The following is a 27,038-nucleotide window of genomic DNA, read 5'->3' as shown; positions in this document are numbered from 1 at the left end:
AATCCTTGGCTGCATGGTTGAGGTCAGCGTACAGTCAGGTTGGAGCATCACTCAGAGTCCAGGGTGTCTTCCCAGACTTCCTTTGCAGATACTTGGAAACATTTGAATTTATGACACTTTGCATGTCTTTTGCTTAGCATTCATACATAACAAATCATAAAGTAGCCTTTAATATCCACTGCAATAAGACTTGTTGCAATTTAACTGCCTCCCTAAGCAGTATTTTTACATTATATCGGAATGGCTACTTTAAAGAAATAGTATACAAACGTAAATCAGTTAAAATGAGCCTGATAGTGATTCTCTGTATGGTGTGAGTGTGCAGTAACAGCAGGAGGAGCTGACTTGAACAGATCTGATTGTCTCCAGTGGACAGTAAACATGTCCGGGCTGTGAGGTATCAGTAGTCTGGGGCCACATCTTCCTTCCCTCCATCCCTCCATCTCTCCAGGGAGCATCAGAGGAGCAGGTGCTTGCCCTCCTCCTCCTCCTTACTTCCCCCTCCCATCTCATTCCCCGCCTCCCTCCCTCCTCCCCCCCCCCTCTCTCTCTGTGAGGACAGTTAATGAGTTGTCCTTCTCCTTCCTACATCTCCACATCGCTGAGTGTCGTACTGCTCTCTGTGAGATCAAGCCGTGCGGCAGAGCCGTCATTTATCCACACAAGGATGCGCGATAACCAAGGATTCTGTTTTCTTTAGAGTGGCGGTGAGTTGTGTGTTTTCTGCAGTTTCAGTACAAAAGTCTTTGTTTGCTCTGTTCTTACCTGGAGAAAGTGATGAGGTCTTTCATTTGAGCCTGTCTCTGTTGAGTTAACATTGCTTGGACGTTGTCTGCGGGGCTGAGCAGCTACTGACCCGACTTCTTTTACAGTATTTTATTTCTCTTTGTTGTAGCCATCAGTGCCTACACCGACTTCAAGGTGTTATATTTTCTCTTGCGTTAAAGCTTTGGTGTGTGTGTGTGTGTGTGTGTGTGTGTGTGTGTGTGTGTGTGTGTGTGTGTGTGTGTGTGTGCGTGCGTGCGTGCGTGCGTGTGTGTGTGTGTGTGTGTGGTTATATCCTGTTTGTTATTTTCCTTCGCCAACATAAGTCGGATAGTTAGAAGTGAAGAGTGAAACTGAAGTTATTTTTAGTCATACCGCACTCAAAGGCTGAATAAGTTGAAAATATGTGATAGGGAAAACTGGTCCATCTTGACAGACAGCAGGTGCGAGCCACTTCTGGTTTCCTCTGTTAAAATACAAGCTTATAAAATCTTAAACTCTAATGCTGGGACCAAATACTGGAACCAAATAATCCCTAGTGTCACAAAGACACGTTAAAGGCTCAAAATTCAAAGACATTTAAAAGCTACTTAATATACTGTCCTGTTGGGAATCTCTAAATGCTCTTATTTTGAAGCCAGACCGATCCACTTCCTGCTCCGTGCGGTGAACTTGGGCGCAGCTGCAGGGTGGGTATTTAAAGGTGTTTGTGGTTCCTTGTTATGCGTCTTTCTTGCCAAACTTGTCAGTGATCAAACACTTGTGCTGTTTGCGCTGAGCAAACTTCATAGACAGGAAGACAGAGGGAAGCGCTCACACAGCAACAGCGGCGGTGTGGGACAGTTTCCCTCTGATAGTTCATCTCACAGCACCCACGGGAGACAGAAGAGTCGCTCTTTAATCCGGGACCTTTAACAGCGACTGTATTGTTTGGCTGAGATAGATGCCGCCGGGCGCATTAGCAGCAGTCAAGCGGATCCCCTTCGCTTTTGTGTGTGTACACAGCCCGCAGGTGGAGTTCAACACACACACACACACACGCACACACACGCACATACGTGCACGCGTGCGCTTCACGCACCATGTGCTGCTCCTGACCTGCCGTAGACCAGCTGCTCAGCAGGGGTGTTACTGAGTAAACCTCCAATCTCTTTAATTACCTCCTTCTCATATGGATGCTGCTCATGCTGCTCATACTATGGCTTCCCATTCACATCAGTGTTTCTGTGTAATCAGATTACAAAACCTACTCTGGTATTTTGTTGACTTGTTATTGTCATCATCATCATTATTATTATTATTATTATTTTAGATTTAGACTAAGTGGTGTGTCCTCTGTGGGATGAGATGTTGTAATTTTGCAGGTTCAGCCTGTCGGTGCCAGCTGTGATTGGCTGCTTCTTCTGTGGCGTTCTTCGCCTTCAGTGCTGGTTAGTTGTGTTAGAATATTTTCTCATGATTGCACAAGCGTTTGAGTGCATAATCTGACCTGAGGGCTATCTGGTGTTGTTCTGTAGCTGAGCAAACAGTTGGCTACATGAGCTGATATGAAGGGCAGGTGCTGATGGTAATAAATAAAGTGCCCCAGCCGTGCAGCTTTGGCCTAATCTGTACAGTGATAATAAGCAAGGAAATAATCCATAAGATCCATTCAGCTTAATTTACTCCTGGGCCAACAAGTGTCGACTTTGCTCTGATTTGCTGAACATCTTCACAGTTTGAATAATACTCTCTGGGCACCAACATGATTGTTTACTACAGCAACAGTTGTTTAGCAGGTGTGTCTTTGTGCACCTTTGTGCAATGAGACTGCGTGTGTGTGTGTTCTCTTCAACCCATCCCCCCTCCATCCTCCTCGTGTTTGCTCAGATGGTCGACGTCTAACCACGACAGTGTCGGCACCTGGTAAAACAGAGCGGGCCTCGGGCCAGAGGAGGAGTAACTGAGGCTGTCAACCGTCTGACACGACCCTCTGTGTTTGCACCTCTGCCACTGACGCTGAGCACATGAACACCTGACACACGCCGAGTTTAAAAAAAAAAAAAGGCTGCAGGCAGGAGTCAGGCGCTCGCCAGGCGCCAAAATAAACTGAGACGGGAGTAAGATTGGTTTTCCTCAGATTGTTTTATTTTTTATTGTTTTTTTCCCATCATTTCTGTATCAGAGAGGTGAGACTGAGGCACAAGCTGTAGAAGAGATCGATGACACAGATGGGGGGGACCCTTCTCCCCCTTCTCACCCTGGACACAGTCTGTTTGACCTGCTCCCCTCAGGCAGGAAGCTCCGGTCCATTCGCACCAGAACCTCTCGCCACAAGAACAGTTTCTTCCCCTCTGCTGTTGGACACATGAACAATAACCACATGACTGTCCCCGCCACTAACACATGACCCTACGCTGTGTCACTGCATCATTTCATGTTTGGCACTGATCACCACCTGCACTCATGTATATATCTTTCTACGTAGCACTCATAATTCTTATTCTCATGTATATCTCATGCACATATCTTTCTTTCTACATAGCACTTTAATTCTTATTGTCTGCACTGAAGCACCGCAGCAATTTCCTAATGTTGTAAACCTCAACATCTGGCAATAAACCCATTCTGATTCTGATTCTGATTCTGAAGGCAGAAACGCAGCAGACGTGATCGGAGAAGCTGTGGAGTGAGTGGTAGGAGGCTGAAGAAGAGATAGCGAGGGGGAAATGACAAGCAAAGAAACTATAGTATGGACAGATAGAGGAACGTGTGAGGCAGGAGAGCAGCCACTATTTATATCTTCTTTCTGTATGTGAAAGACAGTGACAAGAGGCTCGTAGACACACTGAGAAGAGGGGTTCACCCAAAGAGGAGCAATGCCTTGCAGCCAGAGGAAGGTGGAAGGGAAGGCCCTAGGTTCAAGAGGGAAAAGAAGAGGATATGTAACCATGAGGCTTTTTTTTTACCCACTGGCAGCCCACATTTCAACTCTAAGCTGAGGCTGTGATAATTTATAGACCTTTCACTAACATCTTGACTCTGTTATTATTGCACAGTAAACATGGCTCTGCTCTGGCGGCCTCGCTGTAAAGCATAAAGCAGAGTAATGGCTGCTGCACTTCCCATGCTTTCTTTGTTATTCATATACCTCTACGTGCTTCTAACAATCTGCCCTGGCGTGTTTTTGGATGCACTTCCCCTTTTTTGTGTGTGTGTGTGTGTGTGTGCATGCATTTGTTTTTTGTTTGCTGGAGGTGTCGGTTATTACAGTACGTGGTTTTTCTGCTCCACTTATCCCAGGACCATAAATCCGTGCTGGCTGTTTGGTCCCTAGGGGTCACATGCATACGTTTTGTGACGCACAGCTCCCGACTCCTGAGTCAGCTAATTGTGAATGTGCCTTCCTTTTCATGTACTCGCACAGACGGCCTGCATGTGTTTGACACTGTTTTTTGTTTTTTTTTTTTAGTTCCTTTTTTTTTTACATTCACGTTAACTTGTGACCCTTTCCTGTGTCGGGTGAGTGTGTGTGAGTTGCTGGAGTCGGGGAGAGTGTTCGTTGTTTATGGATTGTAAGGATGTGTTAAGTGTTTCTGTGCAAGCTGCAGAGTGACTGGAGCTAGTAAAGCCATTTAGCAGCCCCTGGAGTAACCCAGGAGACTGCTGTGTTGACGCCACTCTGACTGCTATTACAGACAAGTTTAAGAGGCTGTAAAACATTTGGCTACTTTTCCTCTCTCTCGTTCTCTCATTCTTCGTGTGTGTCTGTGTGTGTGTGTTGTGTCAGAGGAATTTGAACAAGTCTGCCAGCTATTGTAACAACGGCAGTAGCCACTGTTGTGATTACTATCAGCCGTAGGGGTCCAGATAATAACATCTTAGAGCTTAAATGTAGCATATTTAGTGTGTGTGTGTGTGTATATACACTTATTATTGGTCTGCTGTTGGGTAACAGTTTGTAAACAGCCAGTTTAATGTCTTAAATGTTAAAATAGTAGCTTGCACAAGAACACACACACATATGCGGTCATATACCAGTGTGATGGGAGTTAATAACTAGGTAGTATGTTACAACCCAACCTCTTCTTCCTCCTAATGACCAATCCCTGCTTGCACACGCACTCTCTCTCACACACACACTGCTTTTTTTTTTTTTTTAATGAGCTGACGGGGCAGAGCAGGACCTCCCCCGCTGTCCTCACAGTCCCCCCGAGTCGTGTGTGGTGTGTGTATATGTATATGTGTGTGTGTGTGAGAGAGAGAGAAAGAGTAAAAGTGGAAGAGAGGGGCAGGGTAAAGGTGTTAAAGACGCAGGCCTCAACATGTCTGATATCTCTTGCATCATGCTGAGCAGGGTGGGATTCTGTATGTAGGTGTGTTTGTGTGCAGATGAATTTCGTGCAGTTTCCATTTTGGCAGCTGTGGGGAAGTCCTGCTAGTTTCTGCTTTTCGACAGGGTTTCTTAGGAGCTGAGGCATCGCTGGTCACTTAGGTCAACGCTGAAAACTAAGTGCACTGCAAAGAAATGTTGTACAGAGGGTGCATTTATCTATCTCTAAAGCTCAAGAAAGGATTGAGTAAAAAAGTGCATTTTACAATCTGCGTGGTGCAACTTGCTGTTGTAAAATTGTGTAAATTACATGCTATCAGTAGCGTCATGTCTACTGTACTAAGCTCACAGTTGAGCCCAAATACACCGACTCTGAGCAAGTAGCAACTGTAACAACAGGATTTTTTTTTCAAGTTCACCTATTGTGCTTTTTCTTATTATTTGCCTATTATATGTTCCAGTGGTCGATTCTCATTTAAAACATAACCAAAGCTTCTAGTAATAACCGAAAGTTCAGGCCACCCTAAGTGCTTTGTTCAAGCTTTTTTTCTAGTTTTCCCTCAGTATGATGTCAATGAGAGCAGATATCCCTAATATGGTCATCTGCCAGTACAGTAGTCCCACCCACCTGCTGTTCAAACCTTCTGTTTATGAGGGGCAGCCAATGAGAAGAAAGTTGGCTTAATTAAAGAGAGGATGGTTTAAAGACCTGCATATTATCCCTATTATTTCACGACAGGCTTAACAGTGATCATTAGGAGTAGATATGCATAACTGTGGGGGGTGCTGTAGCCAAGCCCATTCACACATGCGGCCGACTCAGAATCACCAGTTAACCCAACATGCAGGTCTTTGGGCGTTGGAGGCACCTGGAGAAAACATGCAAACTCCACACAGAAAAGCTGACAGCCAGTGGATTTGAGCCTTGCTAATATGTTTATTTTTAATGTGATGTCAACATGTTTGCTTGATATCAGCGTGTGTGTCATAACTGTAATGATAATCTTGTTCGCAAACACACTCTATTCTTTTAAATGAATCTGCGTGGTTATCTGAAATGGACAGCGCACACAGGGTGAGGCCTATTGTTTGCTGATAATAATATGGTCTTTCGTATAGCACCATCCTCAGGCAAAAATTCCCATTTTCCTGCCTAAGGTTGTTTCTCCATTTCTTCTTCTTCCTCTTCTTACACCCAGCTGTTTTCTGATGCAGTGAGCAATAGAGCCTCACGGCGCCTTTTAGTCATGTTTACTCAATCTGTCCTGTTTTTTAAAAAAAAAAAAAAAGATTTCTAGAGGGAGTTAAAAAAAAAGCCTTAATTTGTATTTAGGGCTGTTGTGTGTTTCATATGTCAGCCCTCCCGCTGTCAGGAGCAGCAGTGGTCAGAGGTGAAGGGTTAAAGGTCACTGTAAACCCCACCACATAACCTCCTGCATCCCAGAGCAGACAGGACTGACTAACAGAGAGACAGAGTGATGGATGGAGGGTTAACACTACCCTGTACCTCACACACACACACAGAGCTCAAATCACACACCCTCCCCTTCATCACCCTGCACCCTCCCTCCCTCCTCGTACTCATCCCCTTCCAGTCACCACGCCACCCTCCCATGAGTGCTAGCCAAAAGGAGGAAGGCTGAAGAATGAAGAGAGGAAAGAAAACGACAGAAAGCGCTGTCTGAGGAGGAGAGAGGGTCGGGTTAGTTGGTGGGGGGGTGGAGGGTGCGTCTGAGGAGAGAAAATGGATACAAAAAGTGAGAGAAGAGAGGAGTAAAAGGTAGGCTGGAGAGGGAGGGGGGCAGTAGATGGTGAGAAGGAGGAGGAGGAAGAGGTGGAGGAGGTGGGAAGTGGATAGAAAAGAGGTCACGTGACCATGTAGCAGCTGCAAGGCTGAGAGGGGAGAGAGTGAAAGAGACTCTCATAGGAGCAGAAAGACGACAAGCAGGAGGAGAACAGTGAGCGGCAGGGTGAGTGCTTGCATGATTGAATTATGCGCATATGCACACGGCAGCCCGCGTGTCTCTGTGTTTGTGAACGACATGGATAAATATCAGAGGGTGTAAGAAAAGATTGTAGAAAGAAGGAAGAAAGAAAGCAAGAGACAGAGAGGAGATTATGTGTGTTGGCTTTTGTTAAATAAGCTCCAGTGTGCTGAGATAAACGGGAAAGAGTGGAGAGAAAGAGAGGGAGAGATGGGGAGGAAAGAGTGGAGAGAAAGAGGGGGAGGAAAGAGTGGACGAGTAGAGGGGAGAGGGAGGGAGAGAAGGAGTCGATAGAAACTGTCTTATCATCTCTCCCTTGACTGCTGGGCTCAGCAGGGACAGAGATGTAGACACACACACAGCCTGTCAGGATCTGAGCTTTTGCTCTCTTCATCTCTCTCGTTCCCTTTCTGTCTATCTGATTCACAGTTTCAAGTTCAATTTTCTTTAAGACGTGTAAATACATGTGTGACCGCAGACATGAAGAAATTAGGAGGAAGGACTGTATAGAAACAGGTTCTGTTAGATAAGAGCGTGGCATGTCAGAAGCTACATGCATGTCAGTTGTATGCATCACACACTGTCTAGCTTTTTGTCAGCTTGCAGGGTCATAAAACCTGAAACGGCACATTTCTCTCTAATCTAGGCTTCTATGTTTGGGAGCATGTGCAAAGGAAACCTACCTAGAGTTAACCTCTAACCAGCTCTCGTTTTTGTTTTGTTTTGTTTTTTTAATTATCTCTTTCAATCTTAACCGAGTTTAAATCTGTTTTAATGCTCCTACATACTTTTTTAATCACTCTGCTGTTTTCCCTGTTTTGGAATCTGTAAGTCTGAGATTTCCAAGCTCTGAAATCCACCGTTTACTTTATTCTTCCACTTTATCAAAGTTGTCAGTGTGACGAGCGGCGCGTTCAATAATGGTGTTCATTGTGTTCATATGAATTTTTCATGAGTGTGTTTACTGCTCTGGCCCTTTTGTTTGCGCTCTTTTTGTGGTTTTATGTGTCTGTGTGAGTGTTCTAAAGGTGTTCGTGTGATTGTGTGTTGTGGTGCTAATGAGGTCAGTGCTGTAGCAGCCAGGGTGGGTGGAGGGGTGCTGGCTAATTCCAGCTGTAATTAACATTAGTGGGTCAGTAAGAGGGTAGAGGGTGAAGACAAAGGTTACCTTACTTGTGTTTGTTCTCGGTGTGTTCTCTGTCCAGTAGATCGATGAACGCTCTGTGTGTGTTTCTGTTTTCTGCATGTATGTGTGTACATGATTGCATGCTCCACAAGGGTGTAAAAGCGCAGTGTGGTTTGTGTGTAGACGCCCCTGCGGTCTTAAGATGTGTTGGGTGGCTCCCTTGAGGAAATGGACATGTGTGCACTCATGTGTGTGATTTGCTATTAGGGTCACCGCTCTCCTGCCTCCACACTGTCTCTAGTGGAGCTGACCCCCACGTATGCACTCACTATCATCCCCAGACACACACAAACACACACTTGTCAGTTGAGTTTTGTTGATTCAGAATGACTCTGGTACCAGCTGTGTTCAGAAATCTTTTTTTAGGCAGGAAGTTAGCCGAGTGCAACGCTGAGCGAGGCCTTTGCTTAATCAAATCAATAATAAAGTTCCTCGCATCTTTTCTTTCCGCTCTCGCCAGGTATGAACCATGAGTCCAATAAGTCACCATCATTAGGAATGATCTCCACGGCGAGTCGCACCACGGCTACAGTCAGTCCCCTCAGTCCACTAACCAATGGGAACGCAGTTGCCCAGTCTGCAAACTCTGGATTTGCTGCTGCCCTTCGTAAACTGGCCAAACAGGCAGAGGACCCCAGAGGTGAGCACTGGTTTAACCACCCTGCACACACCCAAACACAGCTCCAGCTGCCTCAAGCCCTGGAGAGCTAACGTATTTTTGAGCACACACACACACACAAACACACAAACAGACTCCTCTTTGTGTGTCACACCCAGTCCAACCTTTACTGCTGGTGTCAGGTTTGTACAAAATCCTGTTGACTTTCCTTGTTTCTCTCTCCTCTGTGGAATACTTCAGCTTTTGCATGGAGAAATGGGAATCTTTGTTTGCACACGGACACTTTAGCAGGGCGTAGGAGAGTGGGTAATCTTACGGTTGATGGTAGATTTTAATTTGTTGCCTCTGGACAGAGCTAGGAAAGCTCTGTCCTTATTCTTCCAGTTATTATGTTAAGCTAAGCTAACTGACTGCTATAGCTTCGTATTTAGACTACAGACACAACGGCGGTATCAATCTTTTATGTAATGGGGGAGAAAAAAGCGGTTTCTTGAAGACAGGAACACAATGTTAATGAATGAAAATTGGACAGCGTATTGAAACACAGTGCCAGTAAAAGTGAAAGTAGATCCTTTCAGAGTATGGTTGTATTTTGTGAATTATTGTGAAATGTTTGGCTGCCTGGTAGCTATTTGGTTGTGTGTGTGTGTGTGTGTGTGTGTGTGTCCTCACTCAGCTCACTGCTGTCCTAATGAAGGTGCTGGATAAGAGCTGACCTATCCTGACCTCTCCCTCTCTGTCTCTTCCTTCCTTCGTTTCCATTCATCTCCTAATAATGAGAATCTAATTACAGCCAATTATAACAAGCTCCCTCTCCCCTTCTCTCTCTCTTTCTGTGTCCCCGACTCTCCATCACTATCTCATTTTCTCTACCTGCAGCTCTACATGAACTCATTGGTTCCTACCTTCTCTGTCTCATTATTTCCTGCTTGTTTCCGAGTGTGTTTGTTTGTGTGCGTGTGTATGTGTTTCTCAGAAATATGGAGTAATGCCAGAGTGAATGTTACGGAGCACGCACACACTCCCTTTATCACACCTCCCCTTTGGTGTCACACCCCAGCCTCTTTTTAACACAGTCATTTATGACATGCTTCCTTCACTCTTTTTACAGCAGTTTTTTTTTTTTTTGGTGCGTGTCACACACCTACTTTCATCTCGTACCCTTTTCCTTCCGGTATCATTATTACACTTTCCTTTGTTTCTGTCACATTTTTTTGAAAGCTTTTTATCAAAAATGACTGAAAGTGTTTAGTTCGTCACGTTGACAAAAAAATTGAAAAAGTTATGTGCCACGGGGAGATTATTTGATCGTGAAATCTTTTTAATCTGATCAGATGCTGTTTGCTGTCATTCATTCCTCTTTCTCTCCCTTCCTCAGGTTCTGCCCTCAGCAGTGAATCGTCTCCCGTCTCTTCCCCGGCCACCAGCCACAGCTCGCCGGTTACCACCCCTAAGCGGGGCTCTTTAGGGCCCCTCCTGGGCCAGAACAGGGGCCGCAGTGTCCCCAGCACACCTCCAGTAGTCACCATTGCCCCCACAAAGACAAGCAACGGCCTGTGGAGGGCCGACGGAAGACAGGTAAGACGTGTCATTCATCACGCTGTCACACCTCTGGGTGTTTCGCGCCAGTCTGAGACAAAATGTCTGCTGTTTTCTCTCTGTGCATCTGTACCTTTTGTTCCCCTGTCACGCCGGTCTCCTCTTTTCTCTCGGCCCTTCCTCGTCTCTCTCTCGTGTTCTCTCAGTACAGATGAGTGGTCTGTCGCTCTCAGTCTCCTTTATCTGTCCTGCTGCTGCTGCTGCTCCCTCCATTAAAGAAATAGTCCCAGTGCTTATCAACATCCAACTGTCAAAACCAGCCGTCCAAGCGTTGCTTTCTTCATTTACCCCATCCTGCCTTTCTCTGTGTTGTCTTACGCTTTCATTTTCATGCTTCCAGCCACCCTCTTCCTTGCTGTTCTGCGTCTTTTTCAGCAACACATTAAGTGTTTGTCTAAAAAATACGCACACAGTGGAGGCTGCAGAGACTGGCACTTTTTGTCTTCAGCTTCCTGCAGATTGTGTGCGTGTGTGTACTTGACCCTTCACCACAAAAGGCTTAGGATGTGAAGGGGGACCTGCGCGTGTGTGTGCGTGTGTGTGTGTGTGTGTGTGTGTGTGTGAATTTAAGCTGTGGCAAGTAACCAGGCCCCTCAAACAATGCAGAGGTTAGCCCCCACAGTAGCCACTTCCCCCTGGATCAGAGCTGCCTTTCTCCCCCTTCACAAAGACCACTCTGTGGCCCAGCCTGCCTGGGGCTCTTATTCAGACATTCAGAGAGAATCGAGGAGGGAGGGAGGCAGGGAAAAAAATGGAGAATAGGATGTTAAGAAAGGAAGGGAGGGAGTGTAAGAATGAGCGGGAGAGCAGAGCTGTGTGTTAATTCAGTGTTTGTCCGTACTGTGCGGACAGAGCAAAGGACCGTTTAACCAAAGGAAGCAGACTGCGTGTGTTTTATTGCCGGGTCTGTGAAGGCCATTGGCTGTCTGCGAGGTCAGAGGTCAAGGAATGCGATGGCTGCTCTCCAGACCGTCCATGTGTTGCCTCCCTGTCTCGTTTTGACCTAGTGAGGATTTCTGGGAGATGGCAAAGGAAAGCTGCTTCATCCCTGGTTTGAATCTGCTTTCCATGAGTGGCATATACAAAACTATTCAAACGTATTCAAAACACGAGTATTATACTGCAAATCAAGTGTTGTACTAAACTAAGGTAGCAGATTGGGTGTTGCTGAGAGAGGTCATTTGTTTGTGGTTTGTCTGTGGTCAGCCTGACCTGTACTGCTGTCTGTTGCTGTAGCAACAAGATATAACACATTAGTGTAAATGTATGTCTTTTTCTCATTAACATACTTTGCTAAACGGTTCCAGGCAGCTGTTTCTTATTTAGAATCAGTGTCTGGTGGTCTGTTGGCTTCTTGGTTGGTTGGTTAGTGAGTCGGTGGCTCCGTCACACCAAAAAATATCGCAGCACTTTTTCATTTTCAATTCCTGGTTTTACTTTGTTTTAATATCTGTTAATCGCTAACTGCAAGCATGCAAACAAACGGTTAGATCAGCTTAATCACTGCTGTAGACTATGAGTCTTTTCATTTTCTTTTTTTGCCTTACAGTTTGGAGCATAGACTGTATATGAAAATGGGAATAAACGTAAAGTCATGGATTAATTCGCCAATATTAGTTTTGGAGTCTTCATTATAGAAGAGTTTCGTGATTTTTGGAGCTAGAAGTGATATTTGGCAGCTAATGTTTACAAGCTACAGTAGAAACTCTATAAGTGCAACACATATATTGATGCCTACTAGTAAGTGCTAAGCATAAAACATAAACATTAAAGTTTAGAACACAGAAGATCAGTTCAGCTCAGTACAGCTGGCTGCAGTGACCACACCTTTTTCTTATAGCAGGCTGCAAACACGTTTGCCTGCTGCATTTTAGTATGGAAATTATATAAAGACTGTAAAGACTGACTTCCTTTTGGAGCACAAACAGTATAAACCATGGATGCCACCAGATGGCGATAGCTGTGTTTGCAAAGAGACATCAGTCCTACAGAAATCAAAGGAAAAAACCAGTCCCTGTCTTGACCTCTGTAAACACTTTGCTGCTAAGATTATGAGCTTAACCACAAGTTTTGGGTCATGCTGAACAAAACATTAAGTTTGTTTTAAATTTATTTTAAAATTCAGGATTATCTGTTCCATATTACCTCAATGGAGCACTTTGCTTTTAGTCTGCAGGCTGACTTGTAGTTCCTAAGATATTTAAAAGTAGAATGGGAGGCAGAGCCGTCAGATTTCAGGCCTCTCTTCTATGGAGCCAGCTCCCAGTTTAGACGTGGGAGACAAATGCCCTCTTACTTTTGAGATTGGGCTTAAAACTTTCATTTTTTATAAAGCTTATAGTTACAGCTGGATCACTCACACTTTTGTCTCTCTGTGCTTATACACCACTCTGCATTTAATCATCCTTTATTATTAATCTCTGGATCTCTTCCACAGTGTCTTTTGTCTAGTCTCCTTCCCCTCACCACCACAGAGTCCTAGCAGATTGGGATAAGACTGCGCAATCATTCACTAACTAATTGTGAATCACAGGTCCTTAAACAAGGACCGTGCAGTTTCACAGTCAGACCCGCCCTGGTGAAGCAGAAACCCTCCACTCGAGGTTCTGAAACAGGACTTTAGAAACCAGTGGGCGACATCAGAGAAGCTACATCCATCTCTTACACTGTCTATGGTTTGGAGCCAACCTCAAGTGGCCATTTGGTGAATTGCAGCTACTAGACTACTTCAGTATTGGCTTCATTTCTCAGATCCTTGAGCGCTGCTTGGTTTGAACAGAATGAAGAACAATGCCGCATGACATACCAGACAAAGTGGGAGAGAGCCTTGGATACAGGCATGGGGTACTTGTTTCTTAATGCGTGTTTATATGCAGGTTTGGCAAAAAAAAAGGCCTATTTGGTCATGGTGGTGATTTTGAGCAATCGAGGATCAAATGCAGTGTTGTGGTGACCAAATCATCTGAGTGAGAAGCTCAGAGAGGGAGTGGGTGATGAAGGATGGAGCAGTTGGCTAGATATTGGGATCATCTTTCCACTTTGATCTTGACCTGTTATGACATATCAGACCCACTTTTCCACTCCGCTGAGCCTCTGGCTGCAGCTCAGAGGTTTTTACGCAATCACTCCATCTTATTTCTCACTCGTCTTTTTCCAGAACTCCTCTACTCTGTTTGAATGTAGCGCGTGCACACTCACACAGACACACACTGGAAAAATAAAAATCACACCAATAGACATAGTAAAGTCTGCTCTCACACTTTCTGTATGTCTTTGTCAGGTGGAGCCGAGTGTTCAGGGTCTCAGCAGGGAGCGGGTGGGAGCTGAGAACCCCCAGCCACAGCAGGATAAGAGGACTCCTCCCATCTCTTCACCTCACCCCCTGGCTCACTCCTTTGGCCTCACACCAAGCAGCATCATGCAAGACCCCCGAATGCAGAGCATTAGGTAAGTGTGGCACGTGCATACTGCGTAGCTGTGCAGAAAAGTCTGCGTGCAGAATTCATTCTTAAAATTATCCTCTGAATATGTTCTGCAGTTTGCCGGGGCAGATGCACCCCGTAGTGCCCTCAGGTGCCGTTCCAGAGGAGTACCTGAGAGCACTCCGGCCGTTCGCCACCTCAGATGACCTCCGTCTGAGCTCTCTGCCCCTGAGCCTCGACCCGGCCGCTGCAGCCCACGCCGCCGTCGCCGCTTACTATCATCCAGCCTACTTGCACCACCCTCTGTCCTTACCGAGGTAACAGAAACCCACACAGCTGCCATTTATCTTTTTTTAGGTTAATGCCTGTGTATAGCAGTAATCTGCATTCTTCTTTATAGCCACCAGGGGGCTCCTTGGGTTTCAATGAGAAATGTAGCTGGAGTCAGGGGCTCCCCAAATTGATGACTTCACTTAATCTTTTCTGATTAGTCTATAGCATAATCACTAGTCTTAATGGATACAACATGATGATCATTTTGTAAGTAATCTAAATAGCAGGGTGTGTGTTACAGTGCAATTGACAAGTTATCAATCTAGCTTTGGGACTGCAATATTCCTCGTTTTCTCAACCCAATCTTCTCCTCTGGTTTTAAAACACGATGCTGAATTCACTTTACTAACCAGTAGGCATTATCATTGTGGCTATTCCAATTTTTATTTACAGTCTTTTTATATAGCATGCTGGAATAAAGCAGGAAGTGTGCAGTGTCCACTATAGCTCACCGGGTTGAGGTGGCGCCCCATAACAAAAAGCTAAAGTCCTTGCTGCAGGGGCCTGGGTTCCGACCTCTATTCTCTCCATGCTTTTACTGCTTCTTCTGCACAGTCCTGTCAAATAAAAGTCAAAATGTTAAGAATTAAAAAAAAAACTACATCCTTTAATCTATTCTGCACTCACTTATCAGATAACCATCAGCTCCTCGGTGGCAGATATATTCTGACTCATTTTTTGATTTTTTTTCTGTCACAGGATGGAGGAGTCTCTGTGTCTTTCTGCACTGCGATCACAGTTCTACTCTGTGCCTGCAGGGGGTGCCTTCCCTCCACTGCACCCCTCTGCCCTCCACTTACACCTGCCTGGAGGCCGCTACCCTGCAGACCTAAACCACACAGCCTTATCTGAGAGGTAGCACTTTGTTTCTTTCTTCCTTTCCTTCTTTCTTTCTTTCTTTCTTCACTGTCTGCAGAGCTGTGTAATCTCTCTGCAGGGTAGGCACAGGTTGCTGACTGTGTGATATTTTTAGCACACACCCCACAGTGCCTCCTATACACTTATCACACACACACTGCCCTTCACACACACTGTACGCCCACAGACATGCATATGCAAGCCAGCGCTTACATAAAATCGCACACACATAACAAAGTATTTTTTTATTTTTTAAGTCCCTCTGTGTGTCTCTATTTTCTTTCAGCACTTTGAGCTGCTTTCTCAGTTTGACAATACTCATTGTTTTCCTGTGGCATAATGCACAGGGGAAATGTTTGTGTTTGAAATGGATGGCATTCATCATCTGGTTCTGTAATGGCTCCTGCATATCTTGTAGGTTTGTTTGTGTGCTATTGATTGCTTGTGTGTGTGTGTGTGTGTGTGTGTGTGTGTGTGTGTGTGTGTCATTTTCCTGTGGATACCTATTAAGTGTTCATCTGCTCTTGCTCAGTCATGCTGTGTATGGATTATTTTCCTCGTGGTAAATGGAGAGAGTGTGTGTGTGTGTGTGTGTGTGTGTGTGTGTGTGTGTGTGTGTGTGTGTGTGTGTGTGTGTGTGTGTGTGTGTGTGTGTGTTCTTCTGCAGCTGCGTGTGTGTGTGTGTATGTTTTAGTAGAAATGTTTGTGCGAGGTTCACCAGTGTGTGGTTAATATCTGCCTCATGTTGGGTGTTGCATCTCTCACCTTCTCCCTTTTTGTGTGTGTGTGTCTGTGTCTGTGTGTACGCATACTTGTCAACCTCCCCCACAGGCTACAGATGGAGAACGAGCTCCGCCAGCGAGAGAGAGAGCAAGAGCGTGAACGAGAGAAAGAGAGAGAGCGAGAGGCCGGGCTGGAACGAGAGCGGGAAAGAGAGAGGGAGCGAGAGGAGGAGAGGGAGCGTGAGAGAGAGCTGGAAAGACAGAAGGAGAGGCAGAGGGAGAGACAGCAGCAGATGGTCAGAGCGGCGGAGGGCCACTACCTGGCTGAGCTGCATGCTCGGAGGGCACCACCGGAGGACAGGGCCAGGCCAGGAGAAAGGCTGACCCCGAACAGACTGGGTACCTACACACAAACACGCGTGCACATGTATGTGCGCTCGCCTGCAGGTGCATGCTCAAGCATGTATACAGAGTTTTAGAAACTGATTTATTTATTTATTTATTTATTTTTTACTTAATTTCAGTTAAAATACCCAAATAGTCTGTTCTGAATATAGCTGACTCATTATGACTCATTATTATCGAGAAAGAAGACAGAAGCTCACAACACTGCTGGTTTTGATCTGCAGTAGTTTAAATTTTTAACACTTGTGTTGCTTAAATAAAGTGTCTGCCCAACACTTTGGACCTGAGCCACATATCCTGACAGCTACTGGCCAGATTGCAATGAAATCTGTTAGAAACATTTATACCCCAAAGGGGAATTTCTAATGACTTGCTGACTTCTCAAGTTGTTGAAATAAAACTATCAAAGGATGCGGTAAATTGTTTAAAGTACAAGCAGACTGACATATAAATTAGCACACTTGTGGTTGAAACCTTTACATTTTATTCTCTCTTCAAGCTCTCGCTCTTTGGCTAAAAATCTCAGCTCTGCACACAGTCTGTCTCATTTTTTTAACCTCTGTGAACACATTCTGCACGTAATACTATAACTTAAAAGGGCAATGGGAGCAGATCCTAAAATAAGGCTTCCTGCAGTGGAAAATGGACTAATATGTCCAGTTATACTTATCAAACTGAAGGACTTAGAAATAAAGACTGCATCAAATAAAGGCCCGTTACTTTGTGCTGTTGAAGTAAATAAACATCCTGATATATCAGCGTAGCACATAACACATGCACTTTCCATAACTCCACAGTTTCTCCAGATAAATCCAAGGACTCCGAACACCCAGGTTTTTCAGCACCTAAGCCTCTGCAGCCTAGCATTCACTCCTCCAGGGGCTCTGTGCCATACCCAGTGCCCAGCTTGTTGCCTTCTCACCTGGGGAAACATCATGCTGGTGCTGTTGGTGGGATCCATGGAGCTCTTTCCGCCAGCATGATGAGTCAGAGAGCCAGCGAGGAGGCGTGGTTAACACAACAGCGAGCACAAGGACAGGACAGGGAGCTTGGCCTCAGGTCACCGGGGAAAGGGGTGGAACCGAGGAGAGACGGCAGCCGGTGAGAATTAGCTGCTTCTTCTTTTGAATACAATTTGTATCCCTTTTGAAACACCATGCACTCTTTATTAGGTCCAGAATTTGAATAAAAAAAGTTTCTTTCTGTTCCTCTAAGCAGTACCGGTTCAGTCTATCACAACCCAGGCAGCAAAGATGTCGCAGCCTGCCTCGGCGCTCCACCGCCGCTAATCTCCCCAAAAGCTCCTCATCAACCTCCTGCCCCTGCCACTACACTGTGGAACCCAGCTTCTCTTGTTGACGCACCTGCAGACTCCCGCAGAAAACTAAACGCCCCAACGCCACCGAGTCGACCGCCACCGGGATTGACCAGAGCCGAGAGACCGCCTGCGGCATGGGGGGAGAGGCTGGAAGAGGGCAACAGGAGGATGGCAAAAAGCCCAGAAAGGTTCGCCTCACTCAGGGGAGCAAGTTTACAGGAGTGCTGGAACAAGAGTGAGCAGGACAGAGCCATCCAGAGCCTCTACCACCGGCATCACATCAATAACCTCCACCAGCGATCCTTTATGCCTCCGTCTATCTCCAGTGGAGCCTGCACTGACCTAGGGGGACGGTGCCAGGCTGCTTCTCCGCCAGCGGTAAGGGAGCGACCGCATCAGGTGCCTGACAGCATGATGGTGTACGATGAGGTTCTCCAGCAGCATCGCAGGCTGCTCAGCAAACTCGACCTGGAAGAGAAGAGGAGGAAAGAGGCCAAAGAAGGAGGTGAGAGGAATAAAACAGAAAGCAGCAGGAGGTGGAGATGGAAGACTAAAGGGAACTGCAGATCAGGTCATTACTGATGCACAGGCCTGCAATTGTTTTAATAATGCTCTGCCTTTACCAGGTTATTACTATGACCTGGATGAGTCATATGATGAGAGCGATGAGGAGGAGGTGAAAGCTCATCTGAGAAGAGTGACAGAACAGCCCCCACTCAAGCTGGACACGTCTTCAGAGGTGCGAAAACACACACAGTCACATATGCATTCATCACAGGTATTAAGTTTTTTGGGAGTTTTTTTCCCCTTTTGTCTGATTGATCTTTCTCCAAAGAAAGTGGATTTTCTGCGTGTGTGTGGTCTTACTACGCTGACCCATCGCGATGATCTTCTGGCTCAGAAGAGGAGGAAGAGGAGGAGGATGATGAAAGAGCGCAGCGTCTCTCCTCCGGCTGTGCAGGGCAAGAAAAAGGCCTGCTCATCTTCAACATCTTCAACACCCACAACTCCCTTAACTACTCCGTACTCTGCCGAGCAGATGGACTGCACCCCCGAACTGGAGAAGAAAAAAGACTTCCTCCTTATGTTCAACCTCTCGCACGTCAGCCCACAGCAGAGGAGAGGTAACAACCTGTTTGGTATCCACACACACATCCTACGTGCTACTCTGCTTTCTTCAGAGTTGCTCTGGTGATTCCCCGTGGAGGGGATAAAAAATGAAGCATGTGAGAAGAAAATAAAGTTAGGAAGAATCTGAAGGCTGGAGTGGGATTTTCTGATTTGTCCAGCAAGAGTAGATTTGAGCCCACATCCAGGAAAGACATGGTACTGCTTCAGAATGTGTGAAATCTGTTTAAAAGGTCATTATTTTATGAAACTGGATAAACTGCAGATGTATAATGGAAAAAACTGGCAAAACTAAATATGTAGAAAAATATCTTCAAGTACACTTTTGGGTGGCTGCTATATCAGGTAAACCTATTAAACTACCTGTTAACGAAAATCAACCAATCGCGTGGCATTAGCTTAGAGCAGGGGTCCGCAATCCCAGTCCGCGAGGACCAGTGCCCCTGCAGGTTTTAGATCTCACCCTGGGTCAACACACTTGAATCACATGATTAGTTCATTACCAGCCCCCTGGAGAACTTTAAGACATGTTGAGGAGGTAATTTATCCATTTAAATCAGCTGTGATGGATCAAGGACACATCTAAAACCTGCAGGGACACCGGCCCTCGTGGACTGGGATTGGGGACCCCTGGCTTAGAGCATTTAGGCGTGTAGACATGGTCGTGATGACCTGCTGAAGTTTAAACTAAGCATCGGAAAGAGAAGAACGTTCATTTTAGTGACTTGAACAAGGCATGGTTGTCAGGGTACTCCAGAATCTGAGGATCGTCTGGGATTTTCCCACACAGCCATCTTTACGGTTTATAAACACTGGTCCAAAAAAGATAAGATATCAGTAAGCATTAGTTCTTTGGGTGAAAATGACCTGAAAATGAAGTGCTGATGTCAGGAACAACAAAAAGTGCAACTATAGTATGCAGAAGAGCAAAATGTATGAAATCGTGAAGCAGATTTGCTACAAAAGCAGTTATTAATCAGAAAAACTTGGTCCTAAGAAAGTGGCATTGGCATGTATAAGGTGTACAATGCAAAAATCTTAGGGGTTTAAAAATAACATGAAGGTGACCACAAGTCCATACCGTCTGCAGTAGTCACTGAAAACAGATGGTGACTCTGGCTGTACGTTTGGGGTTCTTGTCATGCTGCAGGATGAATGAGGACCAATAAGATGCCTCTCTGATGGCAGAATGCAATGAATGAGAAATTTTCCATTGCTCTCTCAAGTTTTTATATTAAAAGTTAGAAATATTATTATGCAAAGACTGCCTAAGAAGTGTTAAATATTCTTAGAGCTCTTTGTTTTTCACACTGGCTGTGTTTTTATTTTATTTTACCCCTCTGTTAAAAAGAATCTCATAATTACAATCTGAAAATTGGATTTTCAAATACCAGCGTAAACTCTCTGTTGTTAAATGATTATTACTTGCTTGCAGGGACACTGTTGTATAATCAGCAGCTCACTTGCACTCTCTTTTAAAGTTTTTCCTCTTCATTTTCTGAAGACTTTTCTGTAAGGCCAGTGCTTCAGTAAGATTTAGTTGTCGATGAAATGGGGCATAAAATCTAAACTCAGTGTACGCTATTCTGACCTTAAGAAAACATTTGGAGACTGTTGAGGGGGGGAAACTGGTAAGAACTTCATTAAATTGAATTTTTTTCCTCTCTGAATTGGGCATTACCCTCAGATCATCCATTTACTGACACTTCCCCATTAGCTCCCGGCCAAGTCATTTTTTTTAACACATATTTTTTTAAAATATGAGTGATGGGTGTTCTCATTCTGTCTTTTTCTCTGTAGATAAAGAGAGAACAGAAGAGCTGCTGAAGGCCATTCAGAGGAAGACTGTGACGTTAGACACACTCAGATATAATCCTTTACCACTGTGCAGAAGTCCTCCGGCTCCCTCCACTGGTGAGGCACACGCAGACAAACGCAGGAAACATGAATGCATGCGCTCTCGATTAATCAGCAAACAACTCTTTAATAAAACTTCTGCTTTTCTTTTAGGTGACTCCTTCTCAGCACCTCTGCCGTGTCCGTCAAATGGACACCTGTACCCAGACTCTCCCAGCCCCTCCCCTCCCTATCTTAGCAAACATAAACACCTTCATAACGACGCGCACAAACCACCTGTAGACTCCACGGTGACTCGGCTCCCTCCTCCCTTGGCCCCACATCATGAAAAGGTTGAATTCGTGGAGACACAATCGAACAGGAAGCGCCAGGGCCTCCAGAACGGCGCTGGCACTGGCGCTGCTGCTGCTCAGAAAAAGGAGCCCAGTCAAGTGCAGAATGGGCGGAATCGACCCTTGGAGCGGTTCACCCCTGAGGCCTTCGCTCAGCACTTCCATCAGGCTGTGCTGCAGTCCACACACAGCACACTGCAGAACAAAGGTTAGCCACGCTCCCATAGGTGCATGACCTGATTGTTCTTTAATGTTAGGGGTTTGCCACCTAGTGGTGTCAGTGTGCACTGCACTGCCTTTAAAATGTAAACAAAAGTCCAGTTCCTATCACGTTAAGTGAAAATCACATCAAGCTGTTAAAAAGAGCTACAAGGACTGACTTTGCTTTTTGTTTGTTTTGTCTCACTCTCTTCTTCTTAAGGACTCTCAAATTGTGTCCCAGAGGCCGGCGTGAAGGCCGATCCCTCGCAGCCTCACAGCGTCTCTCAGCTGAAAAGTTCAAATCTCATCCATGTCTCTCAGCGTGCACATATCAATGGCCATCACTTCCCTTCTTCTGTAGCCAACCGGGACACTCTAGCCCCACAGGAGAACCTGTCTGAGGATGAGGAAGAGTCCGATCAGGAAGAGGACGAAGAGGAGGAGGAGGAGGAGGATCTTCCAAGGAAGTGGCAGGGCATTGAAGCTATTTTTGAGGCCTACCAGGAGTATGTGGACGGTGAGTCAGTGACATAGCACATGCATTACCCCAATAGTCGCTTTTTCTGTGATATGATGAAAACAGAGAAAGTTATTTATATACATGATGTAAAAACATTTTGTTGCATACATAATTGTAAAAGTTGTGCACTGCAAATGCCTACATATACAACTTGCATGTAAATAGTTTTCAGCAAGAGTGTGAGATTAATCTCAGAAGTCGGGTCAAAAATCAGTGAACAGTAAAAGAATTAGCCGGAGATGCAGGGACTCAAATTTGAAATTCTTGACTTTTAAAACTTAAGAGTTCTCAACCACCTATAACCTGCATGTTAATTTTTTGTAGGTTGTTAATTTAATATATGAATTGAGACATGAAAAACATCAAATGTCTTGGCAGATGTGCAGCACTATGGATTTCTTGGAGAGCTTTATGTCTTCTGGATAAATATAGATCCGTTCAGTTTTATTTATATAGTGCTAAATCTGCTTTATATTGTAACCCTATTGTAAGACCATACATTAATAAATTTAACCCCAAACAGTTCAATTCTTTATTACATGATTTATAGTTACAAAAATGACTGCATATATGTAACATTTACTCTTGATGTTCATATATTTTGCTAAAAAACATTCAGATTTTTTTTTATTTCTTTGTTAATTGGTCGGAGCAGTGGGCTATAGGGGTTGGACCCCCATTTTCCTTTAGCAAAAATTCAATGAGGTGCTGGAAACATTCCTCAGAGATTTTGCTCCACATTGACATGATGGCATCACTCAGTTGCTGCAGATACTCCCCGACATCCCAAAGGTGCTTTATTGGATTGAGATCTGAGTACTGCGGAGGCCATTTGAGTACAGTGAAATTACTGTCACATTTAAGAAACCAGTTTGAAATGATCTGAGATGTTTGACATGGTGCGTTGTCCTACTGAAAGCAGCCACCAAAAGATGGTACACTGTGGTCATAAAGGGATGGACATGGTCAGCAATGATACTATATCTTGTATCTTGGGTAGTGGGTGAAAGGAGGCCCTGTAGTTAGCTGACAGTATTGGCACCTGCTGTTGTACCTCATCTGCTTCATGGTCTGATGTGTTACCTTTACCTTGTTTGTAATGAGTTACTGCTGCTCTCCTGTCAGCGTGAAGTATTCTGGCCATTGTCCTGTGACCTCTGACAACCCAGAGACAACTGCCACTCACTGATATTTTCTCTTTTTTGGGCCTTTCTTTGTAGACCATAGAGATGGTTGTGTGGGGAAATCCCAGTAGATCAGCAGGTTCTGAAATAATGTCCCTGTGATAACAGTGCAAAGGTTGCATGGACTAATTGTACATGCAGAAGGAAAAGGCATTGAAATGACACTGAAACAATGGACGAACATGATTTAGAGAGACTCAAGTTGTTTTTTGTTTTGTTTTTTTAAATCTAAATTTAAACCCTGAGTTAGCGTCATCTGCTACATACAATTTAGACATCTTTTAGACCTCTAATCAAAAGTAAATAGCTCAGCGGGTACACTGGTGTGTGTGAGCTCAGGGGGGCTAAAATTGGAGTAAAAGACAAGTTAAAATGCAATATAATTAACTGAAACTGCCTGTTTTCTCTTCACAGAATGGAGTATAGAGAGGCAAGTCCTTCACAGTCAGTGTAAAAGACTCGAAGCACAGAACTACAATCTGACCAGAACTGCAGAGCAGCTCTCTATCACTATGGGGGTAAGCATCATTTTGTGTCTTCCACGTATGTGTACTCTTTGGTGCCAGTGTTGCCATCTCCTGTTGTAGCAATGTAGCTTGGTGCATAAAGCCTTGGTTTCTGTAATAACAGCCGTGTCTATCCTTCGTTTATTAGGAGCTGGTGACTCAGAGGCAGAAAGTAAGAGAGGAGAGGGAGAGACTGCAGGCCCAGCTCGAGCACTTCAGGAGGTGTTTGACTCTACCGAACATTCACTGGGGCAGGGGCCAAGTGAACGGGCACACGCCGAGGTGACCTCTGACACAGACTCTCCAAAGCCTCTGACAGCGGAGGAACAGTAACAAGAACGGGCTGGAGCCGGGCCACTCTCCTCACTCGAAGCACTCGACGGAGCCAACAGTTGTCTTGTTACCCTTTTTGGACAGTCAATTCTGTCACATGACTGGTCCCAGATACACCTTACTACCTGCTATATTTGTATCACAGTAACTGTAATCCATGGTGTCCATGTAGAGCTTAAACGGTCTGATTCTTCCCATGGATTTCAACAACACTGCGTAGCTACGGCAGCATCGTTGTTAGAGTAACGCTAACCACTCCTACTTGAGTTGGCTTTCAAGTACAGCAATGTGAAAAAGAGAGTACAACCTCTTTCAGTTCTAAGGTTTTACTTATCAGGACATAATCACAAAAATCATCTGGTCCTTAACAGTTCAAATGCAATATCAGTTGGACAATAACAGCAGTGTGTCAGAACTAAGTACACCTCACAGTTCAGTGCTTGAAGAACCACCTTTAGGAGCAATAACTTGAAGTAAACATTTTCTGTATGACTGCAGCAGTCTCTAAAGTAGGCTCAGTCTACTTTACAGCGTTGCTTCAGTTCACTGGGGTTTTCTTGAGGTCTCGAGGTCCTGCCACAGATTTTTAGACAGGCTGAGGTCTGGACATTGTCAGGGCCATTGGGCCTCATTCACTAGTATTTATGTAAATTTTTGTTACACAAGCGTGTATGAAAAAATGTTGTAGGAATCATAAATTGCGCCCAGCGCCCTTTTTTGTTTTACCAACACACGTTTGTTACTGAATCTGAATCCAACAGGATTCTGCAATCTTCATACTGCCACAGCCCGATTTCTCTATATATGTAAATGCATTGACCTCAAAGCGAAGTAGAGACAGCTGTGGTGATGTTGTTAAGACCTGCAGTGCTAAGGAAGAAAGCAGGAAAAAGTCTGACTGAAGAAACTGAAACAAGTTTGAACAACAGACTATAAAATTAAAAAAAAAGAAAACAGCTGAAGAATGAGGAGCAGCTGATCTGTCCAAGATGAGAAACTCAATCCTTTCTTTTTCTAATATCTGTGGAGAAGTGCCAAGACACTGGATTTTAAGGAATCATATCCAGCGATACGACAGAAGTCATTTTAATGAAAAAAGAACATTTAATGTAAGATGAGATAAAGGGATATTGGAATACATTTAAATTAAAAGACCTCCACCTTTTCAATTTTTTATTTATTTAATTGTAATTCTGATAATCCTGATTTTATTATTCGTAGTAGTAGCAGGAGCAGTAATAATATTAGTATTTAAAGACAGGTGTTTACATTTTCTGAGACATTTCTCTGTACACTTGGCCAGGGGCACTTCTAAATTTCTTTATAGACTACAAACAAGTTTGCATATTAAAATATCGATGAATCACAGATTTGTGTGTAACCACTGTTTGTGAATGAGGCCCACTGTCTTGCTGCACGACCTAATTTCTGCAAGTTGTTCCACTAAAATCGTGTAATTTGTTCAGATGCAACTTTGCAAACCTAAGCCATGCTGCCATGAGAGAAGAGGCTTTCTCCTGGCAACCCTTCCAAACAAGCCATACTAGTTCAGTCTCTTTCTAACTGTACTGTCATTAACTTTAACATTTAACATGCTGAATGAGGCCTGAGATGCAGCTCTTGGGTTTTTGCAGTTCCTCTGAGCAGTGCAGCGTTTGACCTTGGGGTAAATTTACTGGGGCGTCCACTCCAGGGAATGTTGGCAACTGGTTTGCATGTATTCCACTTGTTAATAATCTTTCACTTAAAAAAAATTGAAAATGGCCTCATAACTCTTTTAAAACAATTGCTTCTCAGATCACTGCTGATGTCTTATCTCCTTGGCACTTTGTTAAAACACACCTGAATGCTCCTGACCTGCAAACTTCCAAAACTGCTTTTATAGAGGTTCTCACACTTGCTGATGGTCAATCAATCAGCCAGCACCTAGCTGCTCTTAATTGCTATAGAGGCAGTGAGGGTGTGCTTAGTTTTTCATGCACTGCTTGGAAATTCTGTTATAGTTTTTGGTGAAATTAATAATGACACGGTGTAATGCAGCATGCTTATCTGAGGTTATAGTTAAATAATGTTAGAACCCAGTAAGGACCAGATCATTTATTATGTGCTAATATGTTCATTCTTAGATTCGAAAGAGAGTGTGCTTTTTTTTTTTTTCCTTCACAAGACTGTATGCCCAGTGTACAGTCATATTTTCATATGGATTTAAAATGTTTCAGTCTACACTAAATAAATGTATCAGCAGGCACATATCTGTAGCTTCTCTGGGCAGCAATGAGGTAATCCGGGTGTGCAATGATCACCCAGTTGGACCTCAGAAAATAAAAATTGAGTCAAGGAATCAAGCACACCTCAGGCCTTAAACTTGACAGGATGCACTTGAAATGTAAGCAGAGGGAAACTTGACCGTCCTCTGTATTGTATGTTGTTGCTTAGTTATATATATCTGACAGATGAAGCGGTGTGTGTCGCTGGTAAAAGCTCTACGGAGCGTAGGGAACGTCTAAAATGTCTATATAACAGCAAATGGTATCAATGGCATTTTTTTAGGTCAGATTTTTTTAATGGGTAATGTCACTTGTGATAGATGAAGAGTTTTGTATGCTTTATCGGTTTAACCATTTGTCGTGGGAAGCCATATGCTTTGTTTAAACTGCTGCTGGTCAGAATGAAAAGGTTTAGAAATTTAAGGAGACTGGCACAGTCGGTGTTAGGTGACGCTCAAATGATTGAGAGGTGCACTGTGGATGGAGAAACGTCAGTCATGTACCATTTTTTTTTTTTTGGATGGTACACCCGGGAGTCTGTGTCTCAAAGCCCTTAACATGACCATAAATGTTAGAGAGATAAATAAGTCATTGAAATGCAGATTCTGCATCACTTGAGCGAGGATTTCTCACAGTTTTTGTCCAATTTCAACTGAAAACTACTTTCAGGAAGAGAAAAGCCAAACTATTTAGTTCACTATTCCAATTCATGTCAAAACTAATTTAAAAAAAGACACCTGTAATAATTATTTATTGTTTTATGCATAACCTAAGCGACAGAATAACAAACTATACCTTTCACTGGTATTTTGATGAGACTTCTTTTTGTTTAAGACAAAAAATAATGTCACTTGTTCAGTTTCTATCTACAAGCACAAGCACCGTAGCAATCCCGCCCTCCCCTCCAGTTCACCTGACCGTCCTGCGTCACTTTTTCCGTCTCCTCTGCAAACCTGCTGTGAAATCTTGCCTATTTGCTTCAATCCGTTGTTATGTAATTTATTATTTGGGCTGTATAATGGCAATGAATTATTTATTAACATACGGTATATTGCTGTAAATTCGGGTGTAAATTTACATTAAAATACTTGTAAAAACTCCTCACTGTTATTGTTGCATATCTGAGTTTTTACTTCTCTGAAATATTTATCAGAGGTCTGTGTTTGCATTTATTCAGCAAGTGGTC

At 44.2% G+C, this 27,038-nt stretch overlaps 1 protein-coding gene across 6 annotated transcripts; it reads left to right on the top strand.

Moving 5' to 3' along the window:
* The first annotated feature begins 589 nt into the window (after window positions 1-589).
* LOC309711704 (genetic suppressor element 1-like) lies at window positions 590-26,952 on the top strand. 6 transcript variants are annotated; one of them, XM_082542153.1, is made up of 16 exons: window positions 590-707; window positions 8,709-8,888; window positions 10,246-10,445; window positions 13,747-13,913; window positions 14,005-14,205; window positions 14,921-15,076; window positions 15,911-16,200; window positions 17,004-17,307; window positions 17,422-18,029; window positions 18,151-18,263; window positions 18,360-18,648; window positions 20,453-20,566; window positions 20,663-21,049; window positions 21,263-21,559; window positions 23,161-23,264; window positions 23,401-26,952. In XM_082542153.1, the coding sequence occupies exons 2-16, from the start codon at window positions 8,711-8,713 to the stop codon at window positions 23,536-23,538; spliced, it is 3,546 nt and encodes a 1,181-aa protein (XP_082398279.1). In that variant the 5' UTR covers window positions 590-707; window positions 8,709-8,710; the 3' UTR covers window positions 23,539-26,952. The 6 variants fall into 6 exon arrangements, with proteins under 6 accessions (XP_082398279.1, XP_082398278.1, XP_082398277.1 ...); XM_082542152.1 differs by lacking the exon at window positions 590-707 and adding an exon at window positions 1,318-1,454; XM_082542151.1 differs by lacking the exon at window positions 590-707 and adding an exon at window positions 1,467-1,758.
* The last annotated feature ends 86 nt before the right edge of the window (window positions 26,953-27,038 follow it).

This window comes from Aulonocara stuartgranti (genome assembly GCF_965226115.1).
Source record: "Aulonocara stuartgranti genome assembly, chromosome: 7".
In the NCBI taxonomy this organism is placed as follows: domain Eukaryota; kingdom Metazoa; phylum Chordata; class Actinopteri; order Cichliformes; family Cichlidae; genus Aulonocara; species Aulonocara stuartgranti.
This window is presented reverse-complemented; position numbering and strand designations above follow the sequence as displayed.